The sequence below is a fragment of the Choristoneura fumiferana genome, chromosome 2 (assembly GCF_025370935.1).
Source record: "Choristoneura fumiferana chromosome 2, NRCan_CFum_1, whole genome shotgun sequence".
Lineage (NCBI taxonomy): Eukaryota > Metazoa > Arthropoda > Insecta > Lepidoptera > Tortricidae > Choristoneura > Choristoneura fumiferana.
Genome location: NC_133473.1, coordinates 17,752,497 through 17,766,052, shown reverse-complemented (window position 1 = coordinate 17,766,052; position 13,556 = coordinate 17,752,497). Strand labels below are relative to the sequence as shown.

Below are 13,556 nucleotides of genomic sequence, written 5' to 3'. Positions count from 1 at the left end.
ATAAACATGTCTACCGTTGTTTCATTAAAACATGGCGCAGTCGAAAAAAACTAAGAAAATAAAAGTATAAACGGTGATAAAGTTAAAATAAAACACAAAAATGGATAGTGCAGCAAAGGTGCCACCTAATTTTGATCTGCAAAACAGGAATGCAGCCAACGAATGGCAGATATGGAAGACGATGCTTGAAGATTACATCATCGTGTCGGGCCGCGAGGAGGCAAAAGATAAAACAAAAAAGGCAATTCTGAGAAATGTAATAGGACCTGAGGCAGTAAAAATAATAGCTACCATACCCGGGAGTGAGAAAAAACTTACGAAGAAACGCTGCAGGCTATCGAAGATTTTGTAAGACCAAGAAAAAATGATGTCTTTCAAAGATACCTATTCAATCAAAGAACACAACAAAAAGACGAACCTTTTGAAAACTTCCTCACCACGTGCAGACAGTTAATAAATACATGCAATTATAAAAAAAGTGACAACATTGAAGATGACTTACTGCGAGACAAAATAGTCCATGGAATTAAAGACAAAGGAACTCAAGAAACCTTGCTTCGCATTGAAGACTTAACATTGGAAAAGGCAGCAGCAGTTTGTAGAGCCAGCGAACAAAGTCGCGAGCAAGTTGCCCAAATAAATCAGGAGCCGGAAATACACAGAGTTCAATACCACAACAAACAAAAGTCAGTGAAAAAATTATTTAACTGTCGACGTTGCCAGACAAAACATGGGCCAAGAGAATGCCCCGCTTATGGCAAACAATGCTCACTGTGTGGAGCCATGAACCATTTTCCAAATCTTGCTATACTAAAAACAGGAAAATTAATACCGTTGAGCAACAAGACCACAGCGACAGTGACAGCTCTATCATGTGCAATATGGTGAAAGGCATCTATGTCATTAATAATGAATGGACAGAAAAAATAGAAATTGAGGGGCAGAAAATCACATGCCGCCTTGACACTGGGGCAGATGTCAGCATCATACCAAGACAAATGTACAAGAAACTGAGGATTGCATCAGTTATTAGGCCGATCCCAACAAATACATGTCTAGAGGGATTTGATGGATCAAAAGTGAAACCCGATGGGTGCATAAGCCTGTTATGCCAGTACAAGGACAAAAATGCATACCTAGATTTCATGGTTGTCAACTGTAAAACAATGTTGTTAGGCAGTGAAGGGTGCACCAAGCTGGGATTAATTAAAAGAATACATAATGTACAGAAGGAAACCACTGACAAGGAAGAAGAAGAGAAGAAAGCATTCATAAACCTACACAGTGAAGTCTTTTCGGGATCAGGGAAATTTCAAAAACCAGTGGATATACCTACAAGGGAAATAACAAACATCATTTGTCACCCATCAACCAAAATTCCCATAACATTACAAGAGCCACTAAAACAAGAACTCAAAAGGTTAGAAGAAAGAAATGCTATTATGAAAGTAGACACTCTAAGTGATAAGGCATGTGTAAACCGAGTGGTGTTAGTAGAAAAGCCAAACAAAAAAATAAGGTTGTGTCTGGATCCACATGACTTAAATCAATATATCATTAGAAAACCAAAACACATGCCAACACTGGATGAAGTAACAGCAAAATTAAACAAAATGAACTGGTTTACGGTACTTGACTTGAAAGAAGGGTTTCACCACTGCCCACTAACAGAAGAGGCGTCATGGAAATGCTGTTTTGCTACTCCATTTGGGGTATACAGATACCTAGTCCTACCATATGGGCTCACAAATGCACCTGAAGTTTTTCAAGAAGAGGTGGAAAATCTATTTGGAGACATAAAAAATGTCCTCATCTGGTTCGACGACTTGCTAATTACGGGGGAAAGTAAGGAAGAACATGACCATGTACTGAAAGAGGTGATGAAAAGAGCAAAAGAAGTGAAAGCAGTCTTCAACAGAGAAAAAATCCAGTTTAGGAAAAAAGAAGTAAAATACATTGGGCAGGTCTTTGGAGGTGGAACAGTCAAGATGGACCCTGAGAGAGTAGAAGCCCTGCGCAGTCTCAAGAGCCCAGAAAATAAAGAAGACCTCCAAAGGATCCTCGGGTCATTCAACTATGTGAGAAGGTATGTACCTTACATGTCAGAGTTATTGTCACCCTTATACAAATTGCTAAAAAAAGATGTAGAGTTTCAGTGGACAAATTTACATGAAAATTCATTTACAAAATTGAAAGAGGCAATATCGAAAGCCCCAGCTCTTATTACGTTTGACCCTAATATTAAAACTATTTTACAGTGTGATGCTTCAAAAAGTGGCCTAGGATGTTGCCTGATTCAAAATGACAAGTTGGTGGCCTGCGCGTCACGAGCCATGAATGATGCTGAACTAAACTACAGCCAGTCTGAAAAAGAAATGTTAGCTATCTACTTTGGTACGCAAAAGTTTTATAAATACATATATGGCCTTGAAATAGAAGTACATACAGACCATAAACCACTATTGTCTGTAATGGTTAAACAAATAAACAAAATAGGTTCAGTAAGATTACAAAGAATAAGATTAAAATTGTTAAAATATAATTTAAATTTAATCTATGTGCCTGGTAAAAAGTTAATTTTTGCAGATATGCTATCGAGAAATTACTTAAATAAAACAGAATATTATTTAGGGTTAACAGACATGGTACACTTAGTGTCAAAATACTTACCTATGAGCGCTGAGAAAAAACAATTGTTTAAAAAAAGTACCACTGAAGATGACACATTAAAACAGTTATGTGAATTTTACTATATGGGTTGGCCAACTGTTAATAAATTGCCACCAGAAATCAAAATATATTATCCATTAATCGACAGACTTTATGTAGAAGACGGAATCTTATTTATGGATAGCAAAATAGTAGTACCAAAATCACTAAGACCATATGTATTACAGCTAATTCATAAAGGGCATGTTGGCACATCCAAATGCATAATGAAAGCCAGAAAGTTATTCTATTGGCCTGGTATAACAAATGACATTATTAATTATGTAAAATCATGTAAAACCTGTGAAAAGTACATGCCACAAAACTGCAGGGAACCCATGTTACCACACAAACTACCTAAGTTGAGATTTGACAAAGTTGGTATGGATATCTTAGACTTTGGGGCAAATACTTTTTAATTATAATAGACTATTTCTCACACTGGCTTGAGATTGTACCAATTGCAGACAAAAGTTCTAAATCTGTCATAAATGGAATGCAAGAAGTGTTTTGCAGATTCGGATTTCCGTCATACATAGTTTCTGATAATGTACCATTTTCTTCACATGAATGTCATCAGTACTATAAGAAAAAAGAAATAACTTTAATCACAAGTACCCCATACCATCATAAAAGCAATGGCATGGCAGAAAAAGCAGTGGGTATAAGCAGGAAAATACTAGAAAAATCTGCTGATACTCATGATGATTTTAGGGACAATTTGTTCCACTATAATAATTCTCCTTTAACAAGGATTAACATTACTCCAGCTCAAATATTGCAAAGTAGAAACCTAAGATGTGAAATACCTACCCCAATTAATTATTTGCAGCCAAAAATACAAACCAATGTGTACAAAAAATTAAAGTTAAACCAGTCTGTAACTAAAGCTTTGTATGACAGGCATGCAAATAGGAAGGAAGTGTTTTTTAGGGAAGGAGAAAATATTGTAACCCGAACCGATAAGGATAGAACCTGGGAAAAGGCTACTATAATTAAAAAAGCAAATGAGCCCAGATCTTATTGGATAGAATTAAATGGAAAATTGTTAAGAAGAACATCAGGTCAATTAAGAAAGTCATACACTAAGCACAAGCCTTTTGAACGGTCATTATCACCAGAGATGTATGATCGTGTCTATGAACCTGTAGTGAACCACACTCTACCTCCTGACAATAAGGTAGTACGCTCCCCGGATACTAATATAACTAGAACAAGAAGTGGTAGAACTGTTCGACCACCTCAAAGGTTAGATTTGTAGTAAGCTGCTAAAGTGTACTTTCATAGGAAACTATTTAAAGGGGAAGGTGTTGTAACATCAAATCATAAGAGAGTTTCAGAACGTATAATGTGTATTGATAGGTTTTTGAACAACCAATAAATATAGATAATAAACATGTCTACCGTTGTTTCATTAAAACACTTGCAACTTCCGCCGGGTCTCGTATTCCAAGAGTTTCTAAATCCCAAAGCTCCGATAATTGCAAGTTAGCCGATACTACATTCGTCATTACACTGCATGCGTTCATTATGGGCCCTTGAAGTGTCCATCCAAATTTATTTTCATTGCCACGAGGTTATTGTTCAGACGTATGAAACTGTCAGTGAGCAAAAAGCCTGCATAGTCTGCGCCGATTAGCAACCCGATGGTGGGCGTAGCCTCTTCGCCGACGTCACTCAACGCGATGTTATGTTTCTTCAACTCTTGAAACAATTCGTGGTTTGTGTTCAAACGAGGTATGTAGCCGCAGATCGTGGATTTGTCAAGCGCAATAATCTTGCATTGAAACTCGTTGTCTAGGCTCGCGACAGTGAATTCGTAGCAGTTGAACGACTGCTTCTTAGTTTCAATCCCGCCGAAGAGACAGTGTGACAAAGTTTCTTTGCTGACAGGTTTAAGACCTAAATCCTCAATAATATCGCGACGTAAATACGATCTTTGTGCGCCCGTATCAATAAATGACCGTACCTGTATGCATTTATTATCGCTAATAATATTTACCATAAACGTTTGCAACAGTGTAGTACCAGCCTTATTTTGGGCTATATTGTTATTCAAATTTGACGTTCCGTCTTTGAAAGTTTTAACATTTTCATTTTGAATTGACGCTTTAATGTCAGGGCACATTAATACAGCATGACGTTTGGAACAGAAAAGGCATTTCGAGAAATTTTTGCACTTTTTCATATTATGTCCCGTCTTTAGACAAATAAAACAAGCTCCCTTTTTATTTAACGCTTCCTTTCTAGCTTCATACGACATCTTGTTAGCCTTGTAGCACTCGAAGCTGTTATGCGATGCCTTTTCACACCAAACGCAACAAATCTTCTTACCTGCATCTTCCGTAGACACCAGGCATGCCGCGGTCGGTTGCGAACAAACGCTAGGTAAACAGTCACCCGATGCTATGCCGCTGCGCGCGAGCTGGATCCGCTCCTCCGACTCCGCTTCGCTTTTCAGGAACTGCATGAGCCGGTTGAGATGCTCGTCGCCCTTCTCCTCGTGTACTTGAGACCTCTCCCACGCTCTTAAAACAGATTCGGGTAAGGCGGACTCAACTAAAGGAAATAATAAAACGGCGTATTTATCTATAGTGACACCTAAACTTTGAAGTGCTAGTAACTGCGTATTTAATTTATTGTATAAGTGGCCTAATTTATAGGAGGTATTACCTTTTGCTTGCGCTAGTACAAGGTTAAGAAGTTCCCTTACGTAGATGTCGATTAGCATGTCATCACGCGCAAATCTAGACTTTAACTGTTCAATAGCTTGTTTGTAGTTAGCTCCCGATGGAGGAAAGCTATCGACGAGTTCTCTTGCTGGAGTATCTGGAACAGTGCACTGATATAAATACTGAAACTTATCTCCGTCGTCCATTGTGTCGTCGCTATCGATCTTTTGAAATTGACACCAAAAACCAATCCAATTCTTCGTGTTTCCGTCAAACTTTCGTAATTCAAATTTAGGTAGCCGGAACCGTCTCGACTGACACGCTGAACTGCATGTTGATTTCTCACAATCATGCTGAGACTTTATACTCTTCACTGTGTTATTTGATATATCACTGCCGTTAGATTTATGTGACCTTTTTATGCGTTCGTCGTTCCGGGTAGCATTATCGTATTGTACTTTTACGCGCTCCCAGTCGGATTGATAATTATCGCTGGTCAAACAATCCTCAAAATACTGCTCTTCGGACATGTCATCTGTGCTTAGCCATTGCTCTTTTATACGTTCATCGACGTTGAACAAGTTTTCTGCTCGCAGTTGTAGTTTTCCGAAGGCGGCGGTGAGTTCATCAATATGCGACTCTAAATTGGCTTCAAATTCGGTTTTGGCTTTCGTGAAAAGCCTCCGAGCGATACTTCGCTCTTTTCTTAAGGTTTCCATACTATTTAACGGTCGCCAGATGATAAAAACCACAAGAAAATCTTAATACGGAGGAAAACCAATGTTTAATTTATTTATTCCTCTTAATGGCGGCCATAAGGCTTGGGCCAATGTCAGTAAAATTAAAGATAAATATATTCTTCTTATGCATGTTGTACGGTGATTGTAGTTTTTGCAACTTGATAGCAAAATTCCAGAAACCACACGGAGACCACTTGCGCATTAAAAAATGTCAGACACGAGAGCAATATAGAATTTTGTGATCACTGTTCACTGTTAAGGTTAATCGCCGCATAAAACACTATCAAAATTATACTTCAACTAGCCAAGAAGCAGAAATACCAAAATTAGATATCGTCTACATCCGCCATGTTCGAATGCTACAAATCGAATACCAATGTTTACGATTCACCATTTATTTTAGAGTGACACAGAACGGTAAAAAAATACAAAGTTCAATTAGACGTCATGCACAGCACCGTAGAGGTTTCTAACACAATGTTCATTAAGTTCACTCGGAAAGATGATCGATTTTGAGATACCAGCTTTTTTCAAAGTAGCGACGATATGTGCTTCAACTGCACAAGAAATTAGGTCGGTCATTATTCGAGCGTTTCAACCGTCTCATTTATCTGGACACTTGATTTTCTGTAAAAATGGCCCAATATTCTGATATCATCATCCCAGCCTATATATGTCTCAATGCTGGGCACAGGCCTCCTCTCAGAACAAGAGGGCTTGGGCCGTAGTTCCCACGCGGGCCCAGTGCGGTTTGGGAACTTCACACACACCATTGAATTGCTTCGCAGGTTTGTGCAGGTTTCCTCACGATGTTTTCCTTCACCGCAAAGCTCGTGGTAAATTTCAAATGTAATTCCGCACATGAATTTCGAAAAACTCAAGAGGCGCGAGCCGGGGTTTGAACCCACGACCCTCTGCTTGAGAGGCGATAGGTCAAACCACTAGGCCACCACGGCTTTCATATATTCTGATATAGTTTTCAGTTATCTGGTAGAAATACAGGAACTCTAACAAATAATAAAAAAACTACATCAAAATCTACAGCAAATTCGTAAAAAATGTGACAGAAAAATGAGTCGGTTGACGCTCGAATAATGACCCCAGGTTATCATCATCATCATGTGAGCCGAAAGACGTCCACTGCTGGACATAGGCCTCCCCCAAGGCTCTCCACTCAGGCCGGCATCCACCGCGATCCCGCGATCGAGGCCTACCGACAGCTCGTGTCCCGGTCTGCGGACGCCATTCGAAAACCCAAGGTTATATAAGCTTTATATTCCGGTCTGCATCCCGTTACTTCCATTTCCGCTCATTACCTAACCTACTCTTTAAACCCCGACGCGAAAAGTTTGACGCCAATGTCTGTCTGACATCGTAGCTCTCAAACGGAGGGACCGATTTCGATGCGATATTTTTATGTGTAAGCGAGTTTCCTTGCAATGGTTCTTAGCTGTGTTTCATTAAAATCGGATCAGCCGTTTTCGAGACATTGAAATTTGAAATGGGAATGTCGTTTTTCAACTTTTTTTTAGTGTAAGGCGGGCCTTGGTCTTTTTGGGCTGTTACTGCACACTTGTCTCTAAACGATTATCTGGATCAGTATCACAATAAGTCTTAGTATTAGTGAAATATTAGTTGTATCAATGTTGTTGAATAATAAATAAATAAATAATCCAGGTCTGGTTATGATGAGTCAATTAAGTCTGGCTAAGCCCGCCCGGACGACTCCTGCGCTTTTAATTCAGATTCACGTTCCCTACTGTGACAATGAGGGCTATCGTTTCTTGTCTCACTAGATGGCGCACTGTTGCGTGAGGTTTTTAAGTATGGCTTTCGAAGTCTGTTTTTACGGGTGTGAAAAGAAAGTTTAGATTAAAATCATATTTAATACACCTTAAAACCGTACCATAAAAATATCGAGCATGCCACAGTGTTGCATAGTCCCCGTTTTGTTCGGAAAAAAGGGAGGACACAGGTTTCCGAAAGACAAAACTGTCTCAAAACACAGACATTCATTGCCCCCGGAACGCATATTTGCCATAATTAATTTCAGATATTGCAAAATATTCACAAAATTATTCTAATTATAAATAAACCCGCGTAGCTCACCCAAAAACTATGAGATTTGACATTTCGGAGACCTCACGCTACACTAGCGCCTCTAGTGGCGAATTCATACGCGATAGCCCTCATTGAACATTGGGTACCTAGTGTTTTTTTTTTATAAAATATTTATCCCGAATTTGTATAAACTATTATTTGAAAGAAGGAGCCATAAAAGGAAGGAGGCATAAAACATTACAATTGAGTGGGTATAGGTATAACAGTGTATTAATAGAGACACAATTTTGAATATAGTTATTTCATTTCACATAGTCTAACTAATTTGATGACGCCACAGCATCTTATAACATTCATAAGAATTTTAAATATTTCCATAATAGAGATTCCAAAAGCAGTGAGGGCTGCCGAACACAAGTAAAGTTCCTATTCAAAATCCAATACAAAATATTCATGACGTTCCAATTTAATCTGGAACTTTCCAGCAGTTAACCCTTTTCCACGCCCCGCTAATTTAGATATGTTTTTGCAAAATAAATCATAGTTTTAGGGGCTGTTTCACCATCCATTGATTAGCGTTAACCGACGGTTAAATGTGATGCCGTCTCCGTCTATTCGAACAAAACAACACATCACACCTAACCGCCAGTTAACACTAATCAATGGATGGTGAAACAGCCCCTTAAACTGTTTACATAATGAGGGATTAATTTAAGACGTAACTATAGTATTTTTAACCCCCGACGCAAAAGAAGGGTGTTATAAGTTTGACCGCTATGTGTGTCTGTGTGTGCGTGTGTGTGTGTCTGTCTGTGGCACCGTAGCTCTTAAACGGGTGGACCTATTTGAATGCGGTTTTTTTAAATTTGAAATCAGGTTTTCTAGCGATGGTTCTTAGACATGTTTCATCAAAATCTGTTAAGCCGTTTTTGAGATATTAAACTTTGAAGTGACAAAGTCGGGGGTTCCCAACTTTTTGTTGGTTAGGTTATTAACAACTTCAATTGATTTTGTACCATATTGTAAACGTAGCAAGGTCGAAGATTTGTGTACATTTATGTGGTCGCTATAAAGTCTATGCCTGGAAAAGGGTTAATTTTGTCAGGGTATAGGTAGAGTCATTCACGATGACGCGTGCCGTGGTCCTTATTACAATGTCATTAATGGCTAATTTTGACAAAATCACGCGTCTTCGTGGATGGCACTAGGTATACCACTGTAAAGGTTGTTCATGGAAATATTTGATTAACAATGAAGTCGCGTCTTTGACGCGCTAAACTTTGAACAATGTAGGTACTTAACAGCTAGTGGTGATTGTATCAAAATGGTTTATACAATTTATTTAAATACAAAATGGGAATACTTACTTCTCAGTGTCACAGAATAAATTGTTAGTGTTTCTATTTCAAATACAAAACAGTTTTTAGTTTTGTATTTTAAATAAGTACTAAATAAAAAATGCAAATACTTCCTAGTGTCACAGAATAAATTTTTAATGTTTCTATTTCAAACACAAAACAGATTTTAGTTTTGTATTTCAAATAGGTAAGTACTAAATAACAAAATACGTATTTTGAAAATTATTTATCTTGTTAACATCAGTAGATGTTGTTGATTAAACTTATCAAATAACTTGTGTTTTGAATTTTGCTAATACAAAATACTTATAATATGCCCAAAAAGTCCAAAATTCCAGTAAAATACAAATGTTTTTCTTAAAAAATATTTAAATTCAAAATAGAAATAGGTATTTTGCATTTAAAATACTAATTATTTCAAATAAGTCACATTTGAGCGGCAGTCCTCATTCGCAATGTCTTTCAGACAGATTTTAAAGCTCACTGTAATTATTGAGCGTTAAGTGTCCAACCAAACATCCGGGAGGCTAAGAGGAGGCTAATACGAAATTCGTAAATCAAAGTTCGTATCGTACCGTTCTTCTCACTCTCGTATTAATGATATTAGCGTCAGCAGGATGGCAAGATACGAAGTTCGAGTTTTGCATTTCGTTATATATAGGGCTCGGTTTCTGCGAGTTTCGGCGTGAGTTTCGGTTTATTTTCTTGTAGGACTTCTAACTAAGATCGAAAGAGAAACTTCATCGAGAGCTTTCATGCGGCATTTGAAAGTACCTTATTGTAGTGGAGTGGGTCCAACACCGGCACATTTATTATTTTCGTGGCTACTTCGCCCGGGGCGGAAGAAAATTTTGCCGCTCTCTTGTTTAGGTTTTAAAAACTTAGTAGGTATACGAGATCTATATGATTGTGCGAGAAAGGGGAAGTGGACTGTATAGAAATTTCGAAAGAGCAACGAGAGGAAAGTCGGGATGGTGAAGGAACGTGCCGGAAGCAAAATATGGCGTCCCGCGACAAATTAATAAATAAAATGAAAAAAGCACGCGAAAGAATAGCTGCTGTAGGAAGCTCTCACCTGAGAACTCCTCGTCTGCTGCAGGGCAGGATCTTAGGGCGTCGGTAACGGGCACCGTTGGCTCGAAGTCTTCAGCTCCTCCGGAATCACTGTTAACTCTTACCTCTGGTGTCGTACTTAGCCTTCAGATCAGCGCAGGGGTGCAGGGAGGCTTCAGCAGCAGCACTGAGCTTACGTTAAATTTAAAAAACTACGGTTTGAAGGAAAGCTTGTAAAGTTTGGGCAGCGTAACGGCTGTTACAATTCAAATTCTTAAAAGGATATTAAAAAATAGAGAATGAATGGCCCTCCAGCTGACGAGTCAGCTGGTTTTGTTATCGAAAAAGTGGAGGGGAGCGGTTATTCGGATGTCGGTAGTTAAAACAATTAAGGTGTGGCCACCGTGAATAAAAAATATTAAGAGGTAAAGGCTCCTGACATCTGGCAATACTGAACATTTCCGCCCACCAAAATACGCTGTATTTTAACTAGGTTAAACGATAATAAATAAAAAGTAAATAAAGAGATGGAAAGTAGGATTACTACGAGCGGTAGTAGCGATGGAGTTAGGTAGGCAGGGGGCAAAGCTTTACGACTGGTCGTTTATAAAGACCGCAAGCGGTGCGCACGGTCACGACGCGCACTATGCCGTCAGCTCCAGGATGGGTATCTACGATGCGACCTAAAGGCCACTTCATGGGGCTGGTTTGTTCGTTAAGGACAAGGACTAGTGCGCCCTTTTCTAGGGCAACCTGCCTATCGTGCCATTTCGTTCGCTGCTGCAGCGTATGCATGTACCTTGCCCAGAAATCTTGATGCATTTTTTTCCTTGATCGGAAACTAGTTTGCGGCAGTGTCCGCGGCGTGCTACGAAACGTCTTAGTGCGGCGAGGAACGCTTCTGTCGCAAGTTCGGTGGCGAGTTCTGCATGAACGGCCTTAGTAGCTGTGCATACAAAGACGCAAATGTACGCTTTGTACGTTTTATTTCCCCGCCCACGACCGAGAGATACGTCGGAAGGTCCGCCGTAGTCGACGGCGGCGCTTAAGAACGGTTTTAATGCGTTAATTCTGTAAGAAGGAGGTCCCCCATGAAAGGTGCAGACACGCTTGTAGGGCGAACGCGAAAGCATTTTAAACATTTCGATACGACTGCCCGGATCGCACGCTTTGGCGAGAGTATCCAGAAATTCTTAGCGAGCAAGTTTTGAAGCGTTTGGACTCCCGGATGCATAAATTTTTGGTGGTACTCTTCAATTAAAAGCGCGGTTAGACGGTCGTCTCGAGGTAGAAGCAACGGGTGCTTTATATCGAAGTCGACGGATGCGCGAGATAGGCGACCGCCCACCCTCAAGAGGCCCGCTTCATCTACGAAAGGCGATAGTTTTTTAGAAGTTTTCGGTAGAGAATTAAATTTATGAGCTTTCAAAAGTTCGATTTCCGACGAGAAGTGATTCATTTGAGAAAACTTTATTAAAGCCATAAGGGCTCGCGTGACCTCCGCCGGGGTTATGGGGCCGGTGATGACCTTATTTTTAGATAAGCGGTGTTTTAAATTATGGATGTAACGTAGGCAGTATGCCACCACACGTTCTAAAGTTTTTAACGACGAGAATTTATTCAACAATATTACGGATGGGGTTTCTTCACTAGAACGTGCGACCAGAGGGACCAGTTTTTGCTCACCGAGATAAGAATCCGTATCGACTGAGGAGGCTGACCGTGGCCAAGCGTCAGCTTCGGCAGAACTGACCCGGATCCTAGCTTCCGGTGGCTTCCTTCTACGCCAAAGGATGCGTTGGTATTCCACGTCCTCCGGGAACACTAATATCTGCCTATACATCTGCTTTACATCAGCAGTGAAAACCACGGCGTGCCACCGGAAACGAAGAAGCAAGTGGAAGATAATTTTTTGTAGTTTGGGTCCCGCTAGCAATGTGTCGTTTAATGAGATACTTCGCGCGTCCCTGGCGCTGGCGTCGAATACCACGCGGAGAGGGGTACTAGTTGAAGAGAGCCTCAGAATCCCGTGATGAGGAATATAAAAACAATGACCGCTATCGTTTTCCGGAGGGTCACACCTTTCCAGATGACCACACGCCTCGTAATCCTCCATGAATGCCGCATAACTCTTCGAAAGTTCCGAGTTTAGCTGAAGCTTCTTTTCCAACAATGAGAAGCGCTTAAGCGCGATGGCACGAGAGCCGTTGAAAATTGGTTTACTTGTAAGGTCGGCGAAGGGTTGTGGAACAATATACCTACCCTCTTCCGTACGACGATAATTCGTGGCAAAATGTTGCTCACACAATGCGTCATTTTTCGATAGAAGGACATTGGTCGAGGTGTGAACGTCCTCCAACTCCCAAAACCTCCGAATGGAGTCATCTAACGATAGGTTTTCTGTGATTTTTGTAGTGACATGACAACTGCCACGACGAGGACGAGAAATATCCAATGCGCCACCACCCATCACGATCCAACCGAATATGGTTTTGATAACCGTGGGCTGACCCGGATCACCCTGGATCAATCCTGGACGTAACGATGATGCGAACACGTCAACACCTAGCAGCATGTCGATCGGACCCGGTTCATTCCAACACGGGTCCGCGAAGGCCAGGTCTCTATTCGTTAACCACGACGATGGTTTAATATGTCCGGTTGGCATGTCGGAACATATAGTCGGCAAAACATATGCCTCGAACGAAAATGTACTATTATGTTCATCAGTATTGGATGAAATAGTACACGACAAAGTCCCACTAGGTTCCGCCAGCGCCTGGCCTATACCGCTAACAATGTGCTTCGCTTTACTCGCTTTCAAACCTAGCCTGTTTACACACTGTTCCGATATGAAGTTGCAAGCGCTAGCGCAGTCTAGTAGCACACGCACCGGAACCCGTTTACCGGTTCGATCTGTGACCAAAACTACGGCAGTCGCAAATAAAGTGGGTCCGGTCGCC

The 13,556-nt window shown here is 40.4% G+C and overlaps 1 protein-coding gene across 1 annotated transcript; it reads right to left on the bottom strand.

Annotated features, from left to right (window-relative positions):
* Positions 1 to 11,473: 11,473 nt before the first annotated feature.
* On the bottom strand, positions 11,474 to 13,261 carry LOC141445543 (uncharacterized). The gene is made up of 2 exons (XM_074111377.1): positions 12,347 to 13,261; positions 11,474 to 11,539 (listed from the first exon to the last, which is right to left on the bottom strand). The coding sequence occupies exons 1-2, from the start codon at positions 13,259 to 13,261 to the stop codon at positions 11,474 to 11,476; spliced, it is 981 nt and encodes a 326-aa protein (XP_073967478.1).
* Positions 13,262 to 13,556: the final 295 nt, after the last annotated feature.

Bases quoted from the DNA above. Each gene is read 5' to 3' on its own strand.
- LOC141445543 (XM_074111377.1), bottom strand. From the start codon at position 13,261: ATGCCAACCGGACATATTAAACCATCGTCGTGGTTAACGAATAGAGAC. The intron at 11,540-12,346 runs GTCAGTTCTGCC...TTGTATGCACAG, and splicing joins CACCGGAAGCTAGGATCCGG to CTACTAAGGCCGTTCATGCA.